The 27,101-nt window shown below is 34.8% G+C and overlaps 1 protein-coding gene across 1 annotated transcript in view; it reads right to left on the bottom strand.

Moving 5' to 3' along the window:
• Nucleotides 1–3,015: 3,015 nt before the first annotated feature.
• Nucleotides 3,016–27,101, bottom strand: part of PPP4R4 (protein phosphatase 4 regulatory subunit 4) — a 106,596-nt gene continuing 82,510 nt past the window's right edge. The window contains exons 18-25 of the mRNA XM_015144418.3: nucleotides 25,194–25,235; nucleotides 24,670–24,744; nucleotides 18,717–18,786; nucleotides 18,191–18,277; nucleotides 17,772–17,865; nucleotides 16,636–16,703; nucleotides 7,571–7,718; nucleotides 3,016–4,136 (exon numbers count right to left, since the gene is read on the bottom strand). Of these exons, the coding sequence (XP_014999904.1) occupies nucleotides 4,112–4,136; nucleotides 7,571–7,718; nucleotides 16,636–16,703; nucleotides 17,772–17,865; nucleotides 18,191–18,277; nucleotides 18,717–18,786; nucleotides 24,670–24,744; nucleotides 25,194–25,235 (609 nt within the window). The 3' untranslated portion in view covers nucleotides 3,016–4,111. The remainder of the gene's footprint in view (nucleotides 4,137–7,570; nucleotides 7,719–16,635; nucleotides 16,704–17,771; nucleotides 17,866–18,190; nucleotides 18,278–18,716; nucleotides 18,787–24,669; nucleotides 24,745–25,193; nucleotides 25,236–27,101) is intronic.

Here is a 27,101-nt window from a genome sequence, read left to right as displayed (position 1 = left end):
TAACTGGCTTCAAAGTTATTTGTCTAGCATATGGCAATAAGTAAAACACCTTCGTGGGCCCTTACAGTACTGTCGGCCTTAGGCACTGTGTCTTCTGCATCTAGTGGATAAGTCATACCTTATATACCAGTGGGAAGAAAACACTTGTCCAAGGTCTTCCAGTGTGAGAATGGCAGAGTCAGAGGCCTACCTTTCCTGAGTCTAGTCCCCAAGCCCTTTTACTCTTCCTTCCTTCCATCTAAAACATCTGACGGGGACCAGGTAAACAGCATGAACTATAGCTACCCATGGGGGTTAAACAGAATATAAGCATAAACTTTGTCCCAGGGTGAAAAGGGAAATTGTAAATATCCCTGATCTTCCTTAGGCAGTCATTTTCTGTCACAGAAACAGAAAAGACCATATTCAGAGAATCCTGAATAGAGCTAACTTACAGTGTCAACTATGTTAAATGCCTAATTGGATTTCTGTCTGTCTGCTATCTAATGTTTAAAAAAATCTAAAATTCATTTATTGATTATTTAATATAATCCAGAGTAATGTGAATAGGTAATAATATTAATATGCAGCCTAAATACAGTCTTTTCATCATTCCAGGTTTTGGAATTCCAGGTTTTGGAATGATGAAGTCAGTACTTAGACTGCATATTAATAAAATAAAATTCATTCCTGTATTCATTCCAACAGCACTAATTGACACTTATGAAGGGACAGGCAATTCTAGGCCCTGGAGGGCCAAAGACAGAGGACTAACTCTAACTGACATTCTTAAGTCACCCTGTTTGTGTTCAATTAGTCAGATTTGTTTGTGGAAAAATAGTAGAGGAATAAAGTAGAATCCAGTCAAATTTCCCACTTTTAAGAGATGAAATCTGGAAAATTAAGTCTGTGAGAGCACAATACTCACTGAAATCAATATGGCCAAACCCAGTTATAAAAAGGTACATTATTATTGAAGGATTCATACAGCATGCAGATAACAAACTCCTGCCTTCTTCCCACCATATACACTGCAAAGCAACAAGCATAATCATTGTATTTAACACACTACTCTTTAAGGTAGAAAATGGACCTATTCTATGTTTTAAATATACTTTTTAATGTTCCCCCATATTTGCTTTAAGAAGTTCCTAAGACACTCAGTTTCAGATTTCCCGAGTACACAGGCATGACAGAAAAATGCAGACCAATAAAAAATGTAATTTACCTCACACAAATACACACACACACAAATTCGGGGTTTCCAACTGAGCGGGGAAAATCTTAACAATGTACAAGTCTTCACTATATGTAAGTGTTGAGTTTTTTTGTTTTGTTTTGTTTTTGAGACGGAGTCTTGCTCTGTCGCCCAGGCTGGAGTGCAATGGCACGATCTCGGCTCACTGCAACCTCTGCCTCCCAGGTTCATGGCATTCTCCTGCCTCAGCCTCCCAAGTAGCTGGGACTACAGGCGTCTACCACCACACCTGGCTAATTTTTTGTATTTTAAGTAGAGAAGGGTTTCACCATGTTAACCAGGATTGTCTTGATCTCCTGACCTTGTGATCCACCCACCTCAGCCTCCCAAAGCTGGGATTACAGGTGTGAGACACCACACCTGGCCAAGTGTCAGGTCTTAAAAATTGTTCCTACACAGACACACTCAACCACACATTCTCACACATACATGCTGTAACAACTGAGAACAGGTTACTGACTTAATCTAATTCATTTTATCCTCATTGTAAAACTTCTACTCCAGTTGAAGAGCCTGTTTCATTTCAATTCAAAGATTTCTCATATATCCACTAATTGTATGGCAAAACTGACTCATCTCCAGACTAAGATATTCAAGCTTAGGAAGTCAAATAATAGAAATGATTTTTTTAAATGTGTATGAGGTTATAAAGAAAAATTTCATGTGCTCCTTATTTAACCTCTATATGGTAAATCCTTTATAGACCTATCTCCATTTCTGCAGTAACAGTGAGCTCTACAGTTAGCTGTAAGGCTAACTAGTGAAATTCTTGGACTTATTCTTAAAATGCAAGTTTTAGTAATTAACAAAATGATGAAGATGTCCCTTTTCCCGACAGCTACAGATGGAGGGAGATTTTTCTTTGCCATACAACTCGTTTAAAGGATTAATTTGATAAGTTGTTAAACTGAGAGTTTTCACAAAAGTATCCATCTTGTTTTTGATATAAATGGAGATACATGTAGATATTCATAACTGTCACTAATTTGCTTTTTATCCTGTTTCTACATATCTGTCCTTGGAAATATAATTTTAACAAATATTTCAAAGATTTTAGGAAATGTCATGTTCTGTTAAAAACTTCCAAAAGTAATTTTGATTAACGGTTTGATAATTTAATACCTAGGACTAAGATTGCAATTGACTGCCCTACATTCCTGAACTTTATAAGCAGTAGTTTTTCTCTGTCAAATCAGTTTCCCTTCTCCCATTTGCATCATGGGAAAGTAAAAGCTTGTAATTCTGCTAAATTTATTATAACAAATAAATTGAAATTCTCCATTTTATTAAATTAATAGAATGCTATGAATCAAAGCACCAAAAAAAACTGATGCAATTTTGATGTCTCATTCTGTACCAAATTCTCCAGATCTTAATATATTCAGTTCCACATTATTGGTGCTAGTAGGAGACATGATGAAAACAGTTAAATGAAATCCACAGCGAGTGTACTGATTACTTTAACCAGTACTGTCAAATTTCTCATACCTACTGAATTTTAACTACTGACAAAACGAGTAGTAACAATTCCATTTACCTGGTTGTCCTTTGGCAAAGGATATTACGAAGAATCACTAAAAATAGCCAAAAAAGAAGCCATATGGATGGAAAAAGGAAAACAAATGGCATGAAAAGGTCTCACACTGAGTAACTATGCTCTTATAGTTGACACTGGTATATTTCTTTTTTTCACTACCTAAAACTGAACTATCTTACTCTTTAATTATAGAATAAAAACTGCAGGAGAGTATTTAAAACTTTTTTCACAAACACAGGTATCTCATTAACCTATGTTTTATTTTGAGTAAATTCATTATTCATTATTTCACATTATAAAAAGGAACCACACACACATATGCATTCACAAATTAGATCATCTTTATCATACATCGATACATTTTAAAAAACAAATATTTTCTAATATCAATATAGTTATATGCTGATTGCATTTTGAAATAGAGAAGCTGACAATAGCTTCATACAGTATATCTCAAGAACTGACAGTTTAAAATTAAGAACTGTATATATTCCACAGGCAAATTTTGATGGAAATATTAGCATTAGTACAAATAAATGCTGTTGACATAGCTTAAGCATGATAGCTTGGAATAACAGCTGATTCAGACTAGATTCATCATTTTAAATTAAATAAGGACAAATACAATCTAAAATGTAAACAAAGTATTTATAAAATAAATTCTCTAGGAAATAAAGAAAATCATCAATCTATTATTTTTAAGGTATTTATAGCTCAAAGTTATCAGAAATCTTTGTGGAATTTTCATTGCCAAATTTAAATTTGGGAATGTCCGGGTACAACATATTGACACCACAATCCGGAGGGCTGCCAAAATCGCAGACGGCTATTTGCATCCTTTCAGTGTGACTTTTCAAGTGGGCTTGGAGAGTCATGAGAAAATGCAGTATCTTTCTTACCTTCCAAGTCCCCCTCCAAGTGATTATGAAGCTAGGACGATTTCAGCTGATATAGACTTTCATACGATTTTTAAATGCTAAAACTTTAGAACAATTAAATAGCTGGTTTCCTGCACAAATAAATGCAGACTTGTCTCTTTTACAGCAGTGGTTAAAGCACATACCTAGAGATGTTTTTCATTACACTTCACTATAACACTGGAATTCTGTAACCACATTATTACTCAAGAAATATATATTATACCTCCTAGGGAATCTAATTTGAAATATGGAAAGTTTAACATCAGCTGTCATTATGTCTCTCTTTCCACTCATTAACAACAACAAAAAAAGACCCCAAAACCTAAAAACAAAGCCCCAACCATTGCTTTAGCTTTTGTGCACCAACCACATTATCTTCTGCTGCCTTTGTTTTGCCTCCTTCATCAAGCAGTTGATTTAAGGATTGGATTTTCTGGATTTTCTTTGGGAAGAAAGAAATGAAGGAAGAGAGGGAGGGTGGGGAAGGAGGGAATAAGAAAGGGAGAAAAAGAAAAAAATATGAAAAATGTTATTATGTGTACAAAGTAAATTAAAAATATATAGATACTCTACTTTGAATAAATCTAATACATGAGAAGTCTGATTAATGGAAAAAATGAATTACACATTAAAGATTACTTGGAATTATCTTTACTTGCCAAAAATTCTGTGTATATATAACATAGCATTCAATTTAATTCATCTTTTCCTACATTTTAAATTTTGTATAACCATAATGGAAGTGACACAGGCATAAATATATGAACTGCCTTAAGAGACAAGATATAATACATACCTGTGCTTCCTTTAAGACACTAATATTCCTAAATACCAAATGTGTCATCTCAATGACACTGAAAAGCTGAGGAATGTATTGCATAGAATTTGAGAAGCAAAAATTGAGATAATTTATACTTTCCAAAATCACCTCACAGGCTTATTTTAAATGAAAAGAATGTATTTTCATTTGGATATGGCCTGTTTTGAATAGTGGATACTATTTTACAGAAGAAAGACCAATGTGGATATCATCACCCATCCAGCCATGTGGCAGTGTGCACTCAAGAGAGATCCATATAAGTGCCGCATCAGATGGAAATATAATTACAAACTTGTATATCCAGTCACAAGTTAAAAAAGCAACTGTGGATATCAACATGCCTCCTTTAGAATCAGAAAAGACTAAACCTGATATGATTTGTTATCAAAATGTTTGTTTCTAGATTCACTTTTTAATCATTTATACATATATAAATTATATAAATAACTACATACTATGTATGTTGAACAAGAAAAAATTCAGTCTATGAAAAGGAAAAGCATGCTCAACAATGAAAGAACACATAAAGAGAGTAATCTGAAATAAAGGAGAACTGGCATAAATATACTGGGTTTCAACAGTCTTTACTGTAAAAAATGCCTATGGCATTTAGAAAAATAATAAGTGGACAAGAGAATACATTACTTTTGAAGTTACTAAATATGCTCTTCAACAGAAGAATTTCAGGGCAATCTTTTCTGAGGAAGAGGGTTTAGGGTAATAAACAGGATTTCAGGGTCGGGCGCGGTGCCTCAAGCCTATAATCCCAGCACTTTGGGAGGCCGAGACGAGCAGATCACAAGGTCAGGAAATCGAGACCATCCTGGCTAACACGGTGAAACCCCGTTTCTACTAAAAAATACAAAAAAAAACTAGCCGGGCGAAGTGGCGGGCGCCTGTAGTCCCAGCTACTCGGGAGGCTGAGGCAGGAGAATGGCGTAAACCCAGGAGGCGGAGCTTGCAGTGAGCTGAGATTGCACCACTGCACTCCAGCCTGGGTGACAGAGCGAGACTCTGTCTCAAAAAAAAAAAATAAATAAATAACAAGAGGATTTCAGGATGCCAGAGCTAGAAGGCACCTTAAAGAAGGAGGAACCATGAGGCGGCCCTGTCATGTGACAGATATGCACAGTGAGGGTCAGTGCACTGAGCTGAACTTTGCACAGCCACTTAGCTGCTGCTGGGAACAAGACACACAAGGCTCTCTATACACCATTACCGTGTCCTGCCTCTGTTTTCATCACTTTTTTTTTTTTTTTTTTTTTTTGAGACGGAGTTTCACTCTTGTTGCCCAGGCCGGAGTGCAGTGGCGCGATCTCAGCTCACCGCAACCTCTGCCTCCCGAGTTGAAGCGATTCTCCTGCCTCAGCCTCCTGAGTAGCTGGGATTACAGGAGCACGACACCACGCTTGGCTAATTTTTGTATTTTTTTAGTAGAGGCAGGGTTTCACCATGTTGGCCAGGCTGGTCTCAAACTCCTGACCTCAGATAATCCACCTGCCTTGGCCTCCCAAATTGTTGGGATTACAGGCATGAGCCACTGCACCTGGACCTTTCATGACTTTTAAGTGGAACTTCCATAGTATAATCATGGGAGCAATAACTGTATAGCTAAAGAGCATTCTCTGTAAATAAAAGTACACTCTGCATTGACACTAACCTGTAATATCAATGTTCATTTTTTTCTATTACTATTATGTTTTTGTAATAGTACATTGGTTCTCTTTCCGTGAGCGCTAGTCAATAAATTTATTTCTAAACTTATTTCTAAATTTTGAATGAAGTTGGGCATATACCCAACGACCAATTAAACTTTGGAATACATATAGTTTGGATGTTTGTCCCTGCCCAAATCTCATGTTGAATTGTAATCCACAATGCTAGAGGTGGGGCCTGGTGGGAGGTATTTGGATCATGGGGGCTGATCCCTCATGGCTTTGTGTTTTCTTTGTGATAGTGAGTTCTCGCAAGATCTGATCATTTAAAAGTGTGTGGCACCTCCCCCAACCCCACTCTCTCTCTCTCCTGCTCCTACTTTTACCATGTGATGTGCCTGCTCCTGCTTCGCCATCTAGCAGGATAATAAGCCTCCTGAAGCTTCCCCAGAAGCAGATGCCGCTATGCTTCCTGTGAAGTCTGCAGAACTATGAGCCAATTAAACCTCTTTTCTTCATAAATTACCCAGCCCAGGTATTTCTTTATAGCAATGCAAAACAGCCTAAATCAGATCCTAAAAGGGACTCCAGCACAGAGTTTTTGCAAAAGAATGCATTTAAGAAACTTTATTCAAAAATGCCCATGCATTCACTAAAATATGTTTAAAAGAACATCTAAATATTGTTAAAAGTCTGTTCCAACCAGAAGGTTCAGGTGTCCTATATGAAATAGCTAACTTGTAACTACGGTTTGGGTATCCTGGCAGAATCATTTATAACTTGATACAGTCTCTTATCAAGGTGATTTTTATGGTACCCCTTTCTTAAATATTTAAGCTAAAAGAAAGACTTCAACAAATCAAACAAGATACAAATAGCACATTAAAAGGAATCATGGGGGAAAAGGAAAATGGAGGCCCTTTATAACTTCAACTTCAAGACATAAGTATAGTCTGTAAACCTCTCCAGTTTACTGAACTCACAATTCTGGGTTCCATGCTGCCACTTATTTCTTAACGTGACATCAGCTGTACCCATCTTTCTGCACACTGGGTGATTAAATACCATATCCTTAAGCTAGGTGTTTAAAGGGATGCCTTCTTAGAGACAAATTCCCTAAATGTAAACATTTCATAGAAAAAAATTAGATTTCAGATATTAGTGGGAGCCATTTAAATGTTTCCTGTTGATTTCCTAAGGTTACAATGCCTTTGCCAAATGTAAGTTATTCTATATAAACTAACATAACAGAGTCACATGTGACAGTAATACCCTTTAATTTATAACATTTCCTCATTATAGACATTTTCTATTCTTTGGAAAGTACTTAAGTGGGAAGGAAAGTCTGTTGAGAAAAAGAGTAGGATAATACACTCAGTCTGACATCACTTGATTACTTACAAGGTAGCCTTCCGTGGTTGTGTATCTTTACTTCCACTGCTCTTGGGATCAACTGAGTTACCTGTCCCACGGGAAGTACTTGGTAAGGGAGTATTAGGAGAAAAGGAAGGTGGAACACTACTGGCATTACGAGTCCGGAATGAATCATCTGAAAGTAATACATATAAAGTCAGATATATCAAATATACTAAGAAAGAGGGTAACCAAAGAGAAGAAAAGGTTAATGATAGCTGACTTTTTCACTTTTTAAGTCAATTTTATGAGGGTAAAATTTACATACAACAAACCGCAAGAAGTTAAGGTTTTGACATATGTACACCCCCATGAAGTCATCACCACAATCAAGATGTGAGCATGTCTATCACTATGAAACAGTCCCTCATACCCCATCATGATCCTCCTCCGCCCTCTCCAAACCACTCCTGTCAACTATAAAATAGTTTGTATTGTCTAGAATTTTATATAAATGAACATACAGTATATACTCTTTTCTGTCTGGCTTCTTTCATTCAGCATAATTTTGAAATTCATTCATGTTTTATGTATCAATACTTCATTCCTATTTCTGACTGGTATTGTGTGAATATGTCAAAATTTGTTTACCCATAATATCTGTTGATAGACATTTCTATTTTTTCCAGTTTTTATATATTACAAATAAAGCTGCTATGAACACTCATGTACAAGTCTGTGTGTGGACATATGTTTTAGTTTCTTCTCAGTAAATGCATAGGAGTGGAACTGCTGGGTCATATACTAAATACATATTTAACTTCACAAGAAACTGCCAAATTGATGTCCAGAATTTCTTTTCTTTCCTGACATTTCTGCCAGGAACATGAGTATTCTGGAGAGTTACTCCACATCCTCACATACACTTCATATTGTGAGTCTTTCTAGTTTCAGACATTCTAGCAAGTGTGAAGTGGCACCTCCTTGGGTGCTTTTCTTACTGCTTTTAAATTTCCATTTCCCTAATGATTAGGATGTTAAGCATCTTTTCATGTACTTACTTGTGTATCTTTTGTGAAGTTCATGTTCAAACCTTTTTCCCATTTTAAAATTGGTTGCCTAATTTTTGTTAAGGCATCTTTGTATATTCTGGATACAAATTCTTTGGTTTATATTCTATGAATATTTCCTCCATATCTATGCCTTGCTTTTTATTTTTTAATGCTCTACTTCAAAGCCCAGATGCTTTAATTTTGATTAAGTCCAGTATGTTAATATTTTTGCTTTATGGTCAAGATAAATCTTTGTGTATTCCAAAATCACAAAGACTTTCTGCTATATTTTCTTTAGAAAATATAGACGCTTTTATGTTTAGGTTTACAATACATTTTGAGTATAGTATAATTTTGTGTATGGTGATAAGACTTGAGATTCACAGGAACGGAAAGTCAGATACTGCATGTTTTCACTTATAAGTGGGAGCTAAGTAACGTGTACATGTGGTCACGGAATGTAGAATACTCGTCACTGGAGACTAGGAAGGGTGGGAGTGTCAGAAGGGGTGATGGATGAGAAATTGCTTAATAGGTAAAATGTACACTATTAGGTTACACTAAATGCCCAGACTTTACCACTATGTAATATATCCATGTATATCCATGTAATAAAACTGTACTTGTATGCCTTAAATTTATACAAATTTAACAAAGAATTAAGGTTTAGGGTTTGTTTTGGTTTTTGTTTCTTTAATATGGATATCCAATGGTTCCAGCACCACTTTTTAAGTAGACTTTATTTTTTAGAACAGTTTTAAGTTTACAGCACAGTTGAGCAGAAGGTACAGAGATCTCCCATATCTTCCCAGTCATACACAGCCTCCCAACTTCAATGTCTCCCACCAGTGGTACATTTGTTGCATTGATGAACCCACATTGATACATCATTACCACCCAAAGCCCATAGTTCACATTAGGGTTCACTCTTAATGGCATACATGCTATGAATTTGGACAATATATAAATGACATGTTTCTATCATTTTGGTATCATACAGAGTGTTTTCACTGCCCTAAAAATTATCTGTGCTCCATCTATTCAATTCTCCTTCCCCCAAACCCCTGACAACTACTTATCATTTTACTGTCTCCATAGTTTTATCTTTTCCAGAATGTCACATAGTTGGAATGCTACCTTTTCAATGTGCTTCTTTCACTTAGTAGTATGTATTAAAAGTTCCTTCATGTCTTTTCATGGCCTGATAGCTCATTTCATTTTAGCACTGCATAATATTCCACTGTCTGGATGTACCACAGTTTGTTTATTCATCTACCTACTGAAGAACAACTTGTTTGTTTCCAAATTTTGGCAATTATGAATAAAGCTGATATAAACACTCATGCTCAGATTTTTGTGCGGACGTAAGTTTTCAACTCCTGTGGATAAAAACCAAGGAGCACGACTGCTAGATCATATGGTAAGAGTATGTTTGGTTTTGTAAGAAACTACCAAACTGATGTTCCATAGTGGCTGTACCATTTTGTATTGCCACCAGCAACGAATGAGAGTTCCCGTTGCTTCACATCCTCACCAGCATTTGTTGTCAGCATTTTGGATTTTGACCATTCTAATAGGTGTGTCATGGGACTTCATTGTTTTAATTTGCACAAACCTGATGACATATGATGAACACCTTTGCATATGCTTATTTTCCATTGACATATCTTCTTCAGTGAGGTATCTGTTCAAGTCTTTGCCCATTTTTTAATCAGGTTGTTAGTTTTCCTACTGTCGAGTTTTACAAGTTTTTTGTATATTTTGGATAAAAGTCCTTTATCAGATTATGTGTTTTGCAAACATTTTCTCCCAGTCGGTGGCTTGCCTTCTCATTCTCTTGACAGTATTTTTCAAATAGTAGTTTTAATTTTAATGAATTTCAGCTTATTCTTTATTTCATAGATTGTGCCTTTGACATGGTATCTAAAATATCATTACTATAAGCAAGGTCATCTAGATTTTCTCCTATGTTATCTTCTAGGAATTTTATAGTTTTGCATTTTACATTTAGAAAAATTTTTGTGAAGGGTGTAAAAGATATATATATATATATATATATATATATTTTTTTTTTTTTTTTTTGCATGTGGGTGTCTTATTGTTCCAGCTGCATTTGTTTGAAAAGACTATCTTTTCTCCATTGTATTGGCCTTGTTCCTTTGTTAATGATCATGTGACTATACTTACATGGGTCTATTTCTGGGCTCCCTATTCTGTTTCTTCAATCTGTTTGACTATTCTTTTGCCAATACCACACTGTCTTGATTGCTGTAGCTTTATAGTAAGTCCTGAAGTCAGGTGGTGTCAATCTTCCAGCTTTGTTCTTTGTCATTATTATGTTGGCTATTCTGGGACTTTTCTTCTCTAGGTAAACTTTGGAATCAGTTTGTTGATATCTACCAAATAACTCGTTGGGATTTTGACTGAGACTGCATTTAGTTCATAGATCAAGTTGGGAAGAACTGACATCTTGACAATATTGAGTCTTTCTAGCAATAAACATGAGATATCTCCTTCTTTATTTAGTTCTTTGATTTCTCCTATCAGAGTTTTGTAGTTTTCCTTATATAGATCTCGTACGTATTTTGTTAGAATTATGCCTATTTCATTTTTCTGAGTGCTAATAGTAAATGGTATTTTGCTTTTAATTTTAAATTCCTACTTGTTCAATGCTGGAATACAGGACATATTGAACTTTGCACATTAACCTTACAGAATATTAACCTTATATTCTGCATCTTCACCATAATCACTTCTTAGTTCCAGAAGTGTTTTTGTCAATTCTTGTGTATTTTCTACATAGATGATCGTGTTATCTGTGACCAAAGACAATTTGAGTTCTTCCTTCCAAAATCAGTATATCTTTTCTTTCCTTTTCTAGAACTTCCGGTATGATGGTAAAAAGGAATGGTGACGGGAGGACATCATTGTCTTGTTCCTGATCTTAGGGGGAATGCTTCTAGTTCCTCACTACTGTGATGTTATCTGCAGGTTTTTTGTAGATTTTCCTTATCAAGTTGAGGAAGTTCTCTATTCCTAGCTTACTTACGGTTTTTATCATGAATAGGTGTTGGGTTTGGTCAAATGTCTTTTCTTCATGTATTACTATGATCACGTGATTTTTCTTCCGTGGCCTGTTAGTGTGATATATTACATTAAGTGTTCTTCAAATGGTGAATTAGTCTTCTACAACTGGTATAAATCCTACTCAGTTTTGGTGTATAATTCTTTTTATATATTGTTGGATTTGAGTTGCTAATATTTTTTGACGATTTTTGCATTTGTGGTCATGAGAGATGTTGGTATGTATTATTCTTTTCTTGGAATGACTTTGATTTTGGTAGTAGGGTAATGCTGACCTCACAGAATGAGTTAGGGTGTATTCCCATTGCTTCTATCTTGTTAAAGAGATTGTAGATAACTGGTATAATTTATTCCTTAAATATTTGATAGAATTTATCAGTGAACCCATCTGGGCTAGATGCTTTCTGTTTTGGAAGATTACTAATTACTGATTCAATTTCTTTAATAGATATAAGCCTATTCAGATTGTCTATTCTTTTTTTTATTATTATACTTTACGTTCTAGGGTACATGTGCCCAACATGCAGCTTTGTTACATATGTACACATGTGCCATGTTGGTGTGCTGCACCCATTAACTCATTATTTACATTACGTATATCTCCTAATGCTATCCCTCCCCCTTCCCCACAATAGGCCCCGATGTGTGATGTTCCCCTTCCTGTGGTCTATTTCTTCTTCTGTGAGTTTTGAATCGTGTCTCTCTCTCTCTCTTTTTTTTTTTTTTTTTTTTGAGATGGAGTCTTGCTCTGTCTCCCAGGCTGGAGTGCACTGGCACGATCTTGGCTCACTGCAACCTCCGCCTCCCAGGTTCAAGCAATTATCCTGTCTCAGCCTCCCAAGTAGCTGGGACTATAGGCACATGCCACCACACCCAGCTGATTTTTGTATTTTTAGTAGAGACGGGGTTTCGCCATATTGGTCGGGCTGGTCTTGAACTCCTGACTTCAGGTGATCCACCTGTCTCTGCCTCCCAAATTGATGGGATTACAGGCGTGAGCCAATGTGCCTGGATGAATTGCGTCTTTCAAGGAGTTGGTCCATCCGGCACCATTTTAAAAAATATTATTCTATCACTATTGATTTATCTTGAAGCCTTTGTTAAAATCAACTGACTATGTATGACAACATAGAACACAATGCCTCGATTACCAGAATTTTATAGTAATTGTTGAAATCAAATTTATATTTAAGTTCTCCAGCTTTTTTCTTTTTCAAAACTATTTTGGCTACATTGGGGTCCTTTTGCATTTCAATACAGATTTTTAGAATCAGCTTATAAATTTCTGCAGAAAGACTACCAGAATTTTAACTAGGATTTCACTGAATCTCTGGATCAATTCAGAAAAAAACTGACACTGGAACAATATTAAGTTTTTCAATCCATAAACATGTTATATTTCTCCATTTACTTAGGTCTTTAGCTTCTTTTAGCAGTATTTTAAATTTTTTATGTATCTCTAGCACATTTTGTTAAATTTGTCCTTGAGCACTGTTTTTGAAGATACTGTAAATGTTATTTTTTAAAATAAACTGTCTTTTTCAGAATAGTTTTGATTTACAGAAAAATTGACACAACAGAATAAATAATTCTCATATATCCCCTTCACCCAATTTCCTCTATTAACAGCTTACATAAGTATGCAATATTTATCATATTTAATGAACCAATGCTGATACATTATTAACTAAAAGCCATAGTAGTTGTTATTTTATCTAATAACAACTTTTTCTGTCTCAGGATCCCATCCAGGATACTATATCACATTTACTTGTTAGTTCTCCTTAGCTCTCCTTGGCTGTGACAGTTTCTCAGACTTTCCCGAACAGTTTTGAGTAGTATAACTGAAGACAGGCAGAAGTCCCCACACAATGAATAGTGGAGTCGCGTTAAGTAAAAAGTATCCAACCTGGCATTCTAAGTTCTGATTCTGACCTTTCCTTACAGTTTTTGTTTGTTTGTTTTTGGGGTTTTTTTTGTTTCGGTTTTTGTTTTTTCTGAGATGGACTCTTGCTCTCTCGCCCAGGCTCGAGTGCAGTGGTGCAATCTCGGCTCTCTGCAAGCTCCACCTCCCAGGTTCATGCCATTCTCCTGCCTCAGCCTCCCGAGTAGCTGGGACTACAGGCGTCTGCCACCACGCCTGGTTAATTTTTTTTTTTTTTTTGTATTTTTAGTAGAGATGAGGTTTCACCATGTTAGCCAGGATGATCTTGATCTCCTGACCTCATGATCTGCCCACCTTGGCCTCCCAAAGTGCTGGGATTACAGGTGTGAGCCACTGCGCCCGACCTCCTTACAGTTTCATCTAACACCACTCCATTATACCCACTCCACACTTCAGCCAAACTAGTCAGCTGTTGCTCCCTGAAAACATCAACAATCATCTTTTATTTATGACTGGTACTGTGAATGGAATGTTATTCTATACACATCTCTGCCTGTCAAAATCCTAGCATACCTTAAGGTTCGTCTCAAATGACATAATCATCTTGAAACCTGTTTTGAGTCCCACAAATAAGATCTCTTCTCTACGCAAATATCTGAAACATTTGTTAAAAGATGTTCTGCTTCCATTTTCTCTTTATAGATGTGTTATTATATAGTAAATTTTTTCAGTTTCTATTTTAAGTAATAAATAACAATAATAAGCACCTTTTTCTAACCAAGAACTCTAGGAGGTATTTCATTAAACCTACAGTTCTCCCTCAACTGAAAATAATACTGAGACATTAAGATAGAATATTTTTCAAATATTTTAATAAAATATTTACTCTCACAATATAGTTTAGCTCTGTGTCCCTACCCAAATCTCACCTTGAACTGTAATAATCCCCACATGTTGTGGGAGGGGCCCGGATTGGAGGTAACTGAATCATGGGGGTGGGTTTTTCCCATATTATTCCCATGATAGTGAATAAGTCTCACGAGATCCGGTGGTTTTATAAAAGGGCAGTTCCCCTATATAGACCCTGTTGCTTGCTGCCATGTAAGACACGTCTTGCTTTCCCTTTGCCTTCTGCCATGATTGTGAGGCCTTCCCAGCCATGTGGAACTGTGAGTCAATTAAATCTCTTTCCTTTATGAATTACCCAGTCTTGGGTATGTCTTTATTAACAGCATGAGAAGAGACAAATACACCTCATAAAACCCATAACTTAAGACTTTGGATGTAAGTTTTAGAATCTGTGGACCACATCTACTCTCTTGGTTCTTAAAGTCACTTAAAAACTAGCAAAGTTAAAACGAAATAAATTAATGCACTTAATTAAAACTTTTAAAAACCACTTCTGAATCAATATTCTTAATGATTTAGACAAAGAAATTTCTTGACAGAAAATGTTACAAGATCATGAATAAATACGCTCATTACAGCTAAGTGAAGAAGTACCAAGAGAACAGGTGAGATCCACGCAAGTCTGAAGAACCCCTTATGAACATCTATAATCATCTGCACCATTAGCTCAAAGTTAATTCCAACCGGTTTTGTACACTTAAGTTTTTAAAGGCACTCCATATTTTAAATAAAGTTCTTAAACTCTGAATGTTCCTTAGTGCCTCCTAAAGAATTCACAGTTTTACTGAGCTGAAAGTAATCAATGGTTTTATTATTTATAGTCCAAGATACGGGGAAAATTTTAGTTCATCAGCTTTCTGTTGTTATCAAATTATTTCTTGTGATAATCATAGTCTACCTTGCAGAACCATTCTATATACTGTACGTGAATTGCCAATGCTTTAATGCTAGAAAGATTTTCTCTTCCAGCAAATGAAAAAGTTTACAGAACAGCCAATGAGTATATACATTCCCCATAAGAATTAAAAAGAAGGCCGGGTGCAGTGGCTCATGCCTGTAATCCCAGCACTTTGGGAGGCTGAGGCGGGCAGATCACGAGGTCAGGAGATCGAGACCATCCTGGCTAACACGGTGAAACCCCATCTCTACTAAAAGTACAAAAAAAATTAGCCAGGCGTGGTGGTGGGCACCTGTAGTCCCAGCTACTTGGGAGGCTGAGGCAGGATAATGGCATGAATGTGGGAGGCGGAGCTTGCGGTGAGCCGAGATCTCGCCACTGCACTCCAGTCTGAGCGACAGAGCGAGACTCCGTCTCAAAAAAATAAGAATTAAAAAGAAAAAGAAGACAGAATACTCAAAATGTAACCTAAAAAGAAAATGTAATTAAGCTGTTAAAAATTTCAGATCTTTGAGCAGATTCACTATTTACGCTAAAAAAAGCTACCATAGATCAGTAGTAAAATTTTCAACCAATATTTCCAAAGTATAAAGTTAAAAACACACATTTAGCCACTAGTAATTTTAACAATATAGTCTACATTATTTATAGTACAATTCTATGCTCTGTTATATAAACCAGAGGCCAGCAAATTACAGTCTGTGGGTCAAATCTTGCCCACTGCCTGTTTTTGTAGATAAAGTTTTATTGGAATATAGCCACATCTATTCATTATGTACTGTCTATCGCTGCTTTTACTCAGTAACAGCAGAGTTCAGTAACTGTGACAGACCAATTTAGCCAACAAAGCCTGTACGTTTACCCTCTGGCCCTTCAGGGAAATGTGCTGACCCCTGCCACAAACTTCCAAATACATCATATTGTAAACGTTTAGCTGTTCACCTAGATTTACAGTGAAGTCCTGTTGTTTCTAACTTCCTTAAAAATTACTGTGAAACCTTTTTGTCTGTGCCTCAGTAAGCCTTCCCAGTATGGTAAAACATACCCTATCACTTTTGTTCTTTTTCTATTTTAAAAGTATTAAACTGAGTCTTGAACAGTGAAGACAAAATAGTTTAGTCAAATATTTTCTCAATTGCTAGACAAAAATTTAATTTCTTAGGGATCTGATAAAGATATAAATTTAGGAAAACACTGTATCTAGTACTAAATAAATAGGTCATTTAAGGAAAATAATATTTTGTTAAATTTAGCAATTTTTTGAAGAACTTAGATTGCTACTTACCAGTTAGTGAAAGCACAGAAGTCTTTCCTAACCCTGAGACAGGTGTATATCCTGCTGTAGAACTTTTACTAGAAAACAACATGATTTAGTTTAAAATACAAAAACACACTTTCTTACAATCTCAGTCATCTAACACTCGTGCTGTTTTAATCTTCTTTTTAATGCTTTCCTCTACTTACGAAACATTTGTTGCTTTCATTTCTCATTTTTTTAATATTCATGCCTCACAACACTTACTTTGTCCATAACTTAAAAGCATGTCCTTAAACTTTTGCTTCATCAGAATTACAGTTTTTCTTTTGAGGTTCAAGCAAGGCAGCTAAGATGGGTAAAATTTTCTTGGAAATAAAACTTATCTTTAGTTATAATCTCTTTTTTCTATCTTGAGATCTCTATTGGCCAGGTACTTTTGATGGATCTATTGATAATGCCCCGAAACACAGCTGAAATTCTATAAGAAGCTATCTTTAAAAGAAAAATATTTTGTCCTGAAACATGTAATTTATCTTGATAGACAAAGGAATAGTTTTAAAGATATTTGTTTCCTTAAAATTACTTTGCTTGTCAATTGACATACAGCTGTTTGTCAGCACATATAAAAAATCATGGTAATTTAATTTTTATTGATTCTCTCCTCATCTTAACTGCTTGTAATTTTGTCTCCTAGGCTAAAGGGGAAACCAGACATTCATCTATTGTCAGGATAACTCTGCTGTGATCACTTTATCATATTAACATGCCAATGGCTTCTTTATAGACAGAAACAATATTAGTAGCAAAGCAATGTCTATACACATTTAGCAAATGGAGCATACTCATACCTATTAAAAGTTAAGTGGAATATGTGACATACTACTACCTCCCTCATGAAATAATATATGGATTCTATGATATTATTAAATAGTATCATGTCAGTATTCTTCCTAGAATGCCAGAATACCTATTTTTGTGAAAACTGTTGGAGGTCTCTTATTTTTAAAAATAACAATTCCTACAGAAGAAAACTGACAAAATATTGGCCTATTAAAAAAAACCTCAAAATTTATTCTGATTTTTATAAAATGTGAACTCATATATATGAAGATGTGAATAAAGATAAAAATTATGTTAAAAATTGAAGAGCTGACAGATCATACCTAGCACATTTCTCTAAGTTGCCATATTTTGCATGAAAAGCTTGATTATTAAAAGACTGGCTTCGAATCAATTTGGATTTCTTGATTTCTTTACCTAGAGTAACAAGCAGAAAAAAGGAAAATGTATTCAGTTCATCCTCAGCTGCTTCAACCCCCATTTCCTCCCCAACTACCATCATTTTCAGTAAAACACAGATGGCTTTAGCCCTTTTTTTCTTTAATTTGAGCTCACTGAAGTATCTCTTACCCTTACTAGCAATTAAAAACTACCAAAACAACTAATGATAGAAGGTGAAAAGTGATTTAGAATGAGATATATTATCCTATTGTATTTCATCTAATAGAGTGACTTTGCCAGCAATTAATTTTTATAAAAGGAAGAAAAATTATAAAAAGATATAAAAGAAGTTATTTCTTACTTGTCGATGGGGTGACAGAAGAGGGTCCAGGAACAGAAATGGGGATGTTCTTGGGCAGACTTTGCGTTGGTGTCTTAGTGTCTCTACCTAAAATAAATTCTGCTTTAAGTTCTATAATTTCCTCTAAGTCCTTATTAATCTCCATAAATATACAAGACAATTCAGACAATATGAATCACTATCCCTAGCTAAGCAGCTTTCTTTTCCAAATATTCTTATTTGGCAAGATTTACACATTTCAATCTTTGTTATTCAGTGATCAGTTTCACAATCTTACAGTTGTTATCAAACTTGAAGCTTTCCTTTTGAAGGATCTGAATGTCCACTCTGGTTCCTGCCTTTCACTTATGTATTCTTAACATCTGTACCACATTAAACAGCCAATTTTCAAAAATGACTTTTCAAAAATGAAAAAAAGTAAAGCAATTTTCCATATCAAATAAAAAATTCAGCATGGTCTTTCAGAATACCAGGATGCAACATTAATTACGTAACTAAGTGGTGAAGACATAGAAAAATTACTTACGTTTCTTTTCAAACACTTTATCACTCATGGGCCTTCCATCATTCTGTTGCTTTTCTTTCTCTAATTGTTCCTGTTATTAAGACAGTATCTTGCATTAAAGGTACAACTGAAGTAGGTTTAGAAAATTCTTCTGAGAAATTAAGCATTAGAGATTCAAATAAAGTTCATAAAAATGCCTAAAAGAAGTAGTTTTTTCCAATGTTAGTGTCTAAAGAATTCAGGGTTCTTTCAGATTTGTGCTCTTTTCATATCTACAGAATTCAGCCCTTGGGGGTCTGTCAAGCTAAAACAATGAGTTTGATATCGATGTAATAATGACCCTTCATTTTCTAGATGGTATTTCCTAAATCGCATTAGTAAAATATCCCTTACTTTGGTCACTTCAATTTCAGATTGGTAAATGGCTAAATAATATCTTTCTTTAAAAAGACTGAAAGAAAAGAAAATGGTCTTGGATATTTTTAAATGCTTTGTTTAAGTAAAATATACATAGAGAGGCCGGGCACCATGGCTCAGGCCTGTAATCCCAGCACGTTGGGAGGCTGAGATGGGTGAGTTATCTGAGGTCAGGAGTTTGAGATCAGACCAGGCAACATGAAGAAATGCCATCTCTACTAAAAACACACAAAAAATTAGCCAGGCATGGTGGTGCATGCCTGTAATCCCAGCTATTCAGGAGGCTAAGGCAGGAAACCTGGGAGGTGGAGGTTGCAGTGAGCCGAGCTCATGCCACTGCACTCCAGCCTGGGTGACAGAGTGACACTCCATCTCAAAAAAAAAAAAAAAAATATATATATATATATATATATGTATAAAGAAAGTGCACAAATTATAGGTGTACAAATTCATAGCTCAATGAATTTTCCCAAAATAGACGCACTTGTATAACCAGCTCCAATATCATGAAACAAAACATTACCAAAACAAAGGAGGCCCTTATGCCAACAGAACAAATAGGCAAGAAAATCAACAAACACAGCAAGTTCTGAACAAACTTGGTATAACTGACATGCTAGAATACTACAGTCAACAAGTGTAGAATAAACATTCTTTTAAAATGCGCATGTAAACTAAGGAAAAATATGGAGAAAATAAGATAAAGAATTTCCACATAGAAGTGGACTATATTTAAAAATCAAATGGAAATTCTGAAACAGAAATAAAGCATGAAACTGAAAAATTTCATTGGGTGGGATTAACAGAGTTATCCATTTTCTACACGTTTGCCTCTATTATCTTGATCATATTAATCACAGTTATCTTGAAGTCCTTGTCTACTAACTCCAGTATCAGGATTATCTGTGGTTCTCTTTCTATTGTCTGTTTTTGTCTTGGGCTAGGTCATTTGGTCCTAAAATTTTTTGAGAGTCTTCCCTACAGCTTCTCCCACTGGCAATCCTGAATTCTAATCATGCTTTGAAAGACTGCTGAAATAATAAACTTTGCTTTTCAGAGGATTTCCACTTTAAGCACACAAATTATTGGCATTGAAATAGAAAATATAAAAAGAACCAAATGGAAATTTTACAACTGAAAAATATAATATTGGAAATAAAAAATTCACTGGATAGGCTCAGCAGCTGAATGGAGATGACAGGGAAAGGGTTGGTAACACTGAAGTTACATCAAGAGAAATTATTCACACTGAGTAGCACAGAGTATTTTTAAAAATTGAGAAAGAACAAAGACTCGTAGGCCTATGGACAATAATAATATGTACAATTGGTAACCCAGAAATAAGAGAGAGAAAAATTAGAACAGAATATATATTTAAACAAAAAATGACCAAATCTTCCCAAATTTGGGGAATGATATACATTAACAGATTCAGTAAGATGACCAAATCCAAACTGGATAAATTTCAAGTAAATAATGCCTTGACACATCAAAAGCAAGCTGCTAAAAACAAAAGATAAAAGAAAAAAAAAATTTAAGTGTCCAGAGAAAAACAATGCTTCATACAGAAGCACCAACAATTCAAATGAGAGTAGCTATTGTATCAGATGTTATGGGGGCCAGAAGACAGATAGAAACACATTATTAGAATGTAGTAAGGAAAAAGCTGTCAGCCCAGACTTCTATACCCGTGAAAATATCCTTCAGGAATGAAGGTAAAAATAAGACATTTTAGATAAAGAAAAAATAAGAGAAGTTGTCACCAGAAGGCCTGCACTTCAAGATTTGCTAAAGAAAATTATTTTACCTTAAGGAAAAAAACACCAGAGGGAAATTTAGATCTTAAGCAATGAATGAAGAGCACTGGAAATGGTAAACATCTGAGTAAACCATAAAAGTTTACACTAAGAGTGTATTCTTCAAGATACATATGACAACTTAAAGCAAGATTACAACACTGTCTGGTGGGCTCTTCAATGCAGATATAATTCATATGACAACTGTAACATGAAGAATGGGTGTGGAGGGGGTAAAGAGATTTGTATTATTGTTAAGTGACATGATATAATAACAACAATATGTAGACTAAAAGGTTAGGTGTGGATATTAAAATCTCTAAAGAAATAAGCCAAAAAAAAAAATTCCAAAAAAACGGAGATGTGAAGAACACAAATCACTAACACAAGAATAAAATGGTTATCCCCATAGATTAACACCATAATTAAAAGGATAATAGGAGAATATTACAAATAACTTCATGCCAACAGATTTGTCAGTTTAAATAATATGTAAACTGGGGTGGAAGGGAAGCAACTTACCAAAATTGACAACAGAAGAAAGAGAAGATCTACATTCTCTAATGTCTCTTAAGGAAACAGAATCGATTATCAAAATACTTTCCAAAATGAAAACTCCAGGCTTAGATAACTTCACTAGTGAATTCTATAGAACACTCAAGGCAAAAATAAAACCAATTTATACAAAATTGGTCAGAAAACAGAGAAGGTGGGAATACTATTCATCTTGTTTTATGAGGCCAGAATAACATTAATACCAAATTTGATCCCAAAAATGACAAAAAGGGGAATTATAGGCCAATTTCACTATGAATCTATGAATACAGATGCAAAATCCCTTAACAAAAACATTAGCCAAGAATCCAATAGAGAAAAAAGATAATAAACCATTGCCAAATAGGGTCTGTCTCCAAAATACAACATTAGTTTACCATTTGAAAAATCAGGGTAGTTCAGTGTATTAGCAGAATGAAGGAGAAAAACCAAGTATCATTTCTAGATATAACACGGGCGTGGTGGCTCAAGCCTGTAATCCCAGCACTTTGGGAGGCCGAGGCGGGTGGATCACGAGGTCAGGAGATCGAGACCATCCTGGCTAACATGGTGAAACCCTGTCTCTACTAAAAATACAAAAAACTAGCCGGGCGTGGTGGCAGGCGCCTGTAGTCTTGGCTACTCGGAGGCTGAGGCGGGAGAATGGCATGAACCCGGGAGGCGGAGCTTGCAGTGAGCCGAGATCACGCCACTGCACTCCAGCCTGGGTGACAGAGACTCTGTCTCAAAAAAAAAAAAAAAAAAAAAAAAAAAAAAAAAAAAAACACAACAACCATTCATAAAAACTCTTAGCAAACTAGGAGTAAAAGGTAACTTCTTCAATCTGATAAAGGGAATCTACATAAAACCTATTTCTACCATCACACCTGACGATGAAAGACAACTGTTTCCCGCTAAGATCAGTAAAAATACAAGGATGCCTACTTCTAACACTTTAATTTTACTGGAGGTCTTGGACCTTGTGATAAGACAAAAGAAATAAACAAAAGGCATAAATATTGAATAGAAAGAAGTAACACTGCTGTATTTAAAGAAGATATGATGGCTTACATATAAAATTTTAGTTTTAGAAAATCTAAAAAACAATTTCTAGAACAAATAAACAAATTTATAAAGTTTATAAGACACAAGGTTAATATAAAAAAAAAAAAAAAAAAAAAAAAAACAGTATTCTTATACTCCAGGAACAAAAACACTGGAAAGTGAAATAAAAAATGCATACTTCCATTTACAATAATGCCAAAAACATAAAATACCTAGAAATAAATTCTGGACTTCATATCAAAATGCAAAGGCCCTAGACTGGTCAAAGCAATTTTAAGAAGGAACAAAGATAGAAAACTTACCCTACCAAATTTAAAAAACACTATAAAGTTACAATGATCAAGACAGTTTGGTATTACTTAAAAGATAAACTTATAAATAAGTGGAATACAATAATAGGAAGTCAAGAAATAGACATATATGTGTACAACTAATATTTTTTAAGGACGCTAAGACAATTCCATGGAGAAAAGAAGGCTTTTCCCCATTGTTGTTATTCCAACAAATGGTGCTGGAATAAATGAATATTCCCTATGGAAAAAAATAAACATATATTATATAAAAATGTACTTGAATCATAAACCTAAATGTAAAACCTAAAATGAAAATTTTTAAAAGACAATAGAGGAAAAAGTCTATGATCTTAGGATAGACAAAGGATTCCTGGAACAAAAAAGAATTGTCAAAGAAAGAATTGATAAACTGGGCTTCATCAAAATTAAATATTTCTGTTTTTCAAAAGACACCATGAATAAATGAATAGATAAGCTTCAAACTCCAAGAAAACACTCATAATATGTATATCTGTCAAAGAAATTGTATTCAGAATGGATTAAAAGCTCTCACATCTCAATAATAATAAACAACCCACTTAAAATTCTGAAAACAAACTTTATCAAATAAGAGATAAAGATGGCCAGTAAGCAAAGACAAGATGCTTGACATCTTTAGGCATCAGGAATAGAAAAAGGGATTTAAAAAAAACAACAAGATACCATTACATACCCCATAGTATGGCTGGTAACTACAGCATAGACAATGTGGATGTAAAATGGTACAACCACTTGAAAACAGGTTTTTTTGTTTTTTTTTTTTTTTTTGAGACAGTCTCGCTCTGTTGCCAAGGCTGGAGTGCAGTGGCATAATCTCGGCTCACTGCAACCTCCGCCTCCTGGGTTCACGCCATTCTCCTGCCTCAGCCTCCCAAGTAGCTGGGACTACAGGCACCTGCCACCATGCCCAGCTAATTTTTTGTATTTTTTAGTAGAGACGGGGTTTCACCATGTTAGCCAGGATGGTCTTGATCTCCTGACCTCGTGATCCACCCGCCTTGGCCTCCCAAAGTCCTGGGATTACAGGTGTGAGCCACCACACCCATCCTTTGTTTTGTTGTTTTTTTTTTCTTTACTTTTTTTTTTTTTTTAATTAAGCATGCCATACAATCCAGGCATTCTATTCCTAGGTATTTACCCAAGAAAAATGAAAACATGTCTAACCAAGGACTTTTTCACTAATGTTCAAAGCAACTATATTTGTAATATCCCCAAATTAGAAGCCAAATGTCTATAAAGAGGTGAATGGATAAGCAAATTGTGATATTCCATAATATAGACTACTATTCAGAAATAAAAAGGAATGACTTCTTGATGCATACAACAATATGGATGAATCTCAAAGTAATTATGTTGGTAGAAAGATACAGAACCAAAAATAGTATTAATACCTAATATATTATTCCATTTATATAAATTACGGAAACGCAAGCTAATCTACATTTTCAGAAACTAGATCATTGGTTTTTGGGGACTAGAGTAGAATACATGGATTACAAAGGGGCAGAAATCTTTAAAAGGATAGAAATGTTTCATATTTTCATTGTGGTGATGGTTTCATCAATATGTCAAAACTCATTGAATAGTACACTTTAAATATGTGTAGTTGTCAGTTATACTTCAGCAAAGTAGTTTTTTTAAAAGGCTCTCAAATATAGTTTTCTTTCTAGTTCATAAAAGAACAGATTTCAAAAAACTGGGACTGTCATTTAAGAAGAAAAAAGAGTAATGTGAAATGGTGAGATGGAAAGAAATGATTAAGTTTAATAACAAAACACAGTTTTATTAATCAGAAAAGAGTATATGTGTGTGCATATGAAAGCAACATACCATTTCCAAAAGAAGTAGTTCTTCTCTTTCTTTCTCTTGATCCAACAAATCTTTCTCATAAAACTTTTTCTGAAACTGTTTAAAGTTTAAAATGAAGTTGTGAAACATTAGTGATGAGTTTCTGCCAAGTTTAAAATATTCCTTTTAATAGAAGTGATATGGTTTGACTCTGTGTCCCCACCCAAATCTCATCTTGTAGCTCCCCTAATTCCCACATGTGGCAGGGACTGGGTGGGAGATGACTGAATTATGGGGGTGCGTCTTTCCCACGCTGTTTCATGATAGTGAATGAGTCTCTCAAGATCTGACGGTATTGTAAGAGGGAGTTTCCCTCCCTCTTTGCCTGCCGCCCAGATGTGACTTGCTCCTCCCTGTTGTCTGTCATGATTGTGAGGCCTCCCCAGCCATGTGGAACTGTGAGTCCAATTAAACCTCTTTCTTTTGTAAATTGCCCAGTCTTGGGTATGTCTTTTTCAGCAGCATGAAAATGGACCAACACAATAAGGTAAAGAGAGTATACTTACAGCATCCATAGACATTTCCATTCTGTCCAACTCTAACACAGTCTATAAGGAAAGTTTTTAAAATTATTCTAAAGTAATTAAATTAAAACAACCAATCATTTCTCAGCAAGTTATTTTACAGAGGCAGGTTCAAATAGGAGACTTCTGCACTATGGGGTAGACTAAGTCAGAAAATTAAAGTTCTGCCCAATTCTACATTGTACTTACAATCAACCTTTATATAATAATGCCAGGGTCAATTTTAACTTTTGAAAGTTTTTAACCTTAAGAAGACCAAGTCTACAGGCATACTTCAAATACCAAATGCATATAATCTAACTAATTTCTAGTAACTCCCAGTGCCAATTTTTTCTGAATTTTCAGAAACATAATGTAGCTTTTGAATTTTTAAAAAGTCTTTTAGCTATATATGAATGAAACAAGCCATCATTTGGCCGAATAATCCTTAGTTCCCTTCTGTAGAAATTTTCTATCTGCTCTAAAAATATTCTCTCAATTTACTATTTGTCTTTTGGAATACACTAGTTTGAAACAAATTATTCCAATCGAAACAATGGTCAATCTAACCCAGGGTTCTGTCTCTGATAGAGGGCAGTACTTCTAAAACTTACTCTACACAAGTAACCCTAATGGCCAAAATAAAGTACATTTGGATATGCATATGCCCAAAACTATCCATGACAAATATTAAATTTAGTGAAAGTTTTTTCTGCTGAAATTTATGAAACATTCATAATGTATGCCATGAAATACTCTCTATTTATATAAAGTTACTTTTCATATTAAAAAACTGATAAAACTATTCAATTTTTATCCAAAAGTTTTGTGTAGCTTTCTGGGAGTTTTCTATACTAATGTCTCATTATACTACAGAATTTCCATGGGACAGACTGGCTTCATTATATGCAGCATACTGAAAATAAGAGCTGTACTCCAGAATAATCCACTATAGACTAATAATCCATTAATTTAATTACATCATTGTTACACCTGTATAGGGTTAACTTATATTGTCTCTTGAATTAATAAATTATTCTGGAAAAGTAATTAGCCCTCTCATGTTTATTATTTTGACAATTTAACTCCATTGCCTAAACTTCTATACTTCAATATTAAACAGTAAGGAAGGAACTGTCTGGTAGAAACAAGTGTGTGTGTGTACTTTTAGATTTAAATGCACGTCCAACTCTAGGTATTTCTGGTTATATCAGTTAATGAAAGAAGAATTCACATTTCATTAAAATTAAAACTATACTAATTAATACTAAGTCATCAAATCACTTAATTAAAAGATTCCTCATGTGACATCTGGCAATGATTTCTAGAAAAAAAGAGAAAAAAAGTAAGAATTCTCTTTTTACTCGCCACGTATACTAATTTATTTATGACATTAATAAGGAAATTTCCCTCACTACAAATAAACGCTCAAAAACAACGTGTCCTGAAGTTTATATTCAGATTCATAAAAGTAAATAATTTCACTTGAATTTATAAAAGATTAGTTATATATTCAGCATAAACAATTTTTGAAGAATAAAAATTATTCTAAGATGTGGCTCACTAACCCAAATTTTTACTGTTTAGTTTTTCCAACATTTCCAAAGAATCCATATACTACGATCTCATGCTAAAACAAACAAAAAACTCACAGGATACAATCTTACATTATTTACAAAGATGCACTCAGAAGTAGGTAAGAGGTCTCTATTCTAGTCCTCCTGATTCTGCTACTTACTAATATGATCTCAAGTAGACACAATATTTCTAGGCACAGAACTTCTATAAAGTCAAATAGACCCCTGAATTAACTCAAAGCGCCCTTCCAGGGATAAGTTTCTATAAAATGTGACTTTCCCAATTTTACCAACAAAGTTTCACTGGATTATAATCACTTATGAAGAAAATCTG

The sequence above is a fragment of the Macaca mulatta genome, chromosome 7 (genome assembly GCF_049350105.2).
Source record: "Macaca mulatta isolate MMU2019108-1 chromosome 7, T2T-MMU8v2.0, whole genome shotgun sequence".
In the NCBI taxonomy this organism is placed as follows: domain Eukaryota; kingdom Metazoa; phylum Chordata; class Mammalia; order Primates; family Cercopithecidae; genus Macaca; species Macaca mulatta.
Note: the sequence above shows the minus strand (reverse complement) of the source record. Positions and strands in the feature narration are given on the sequence as shown.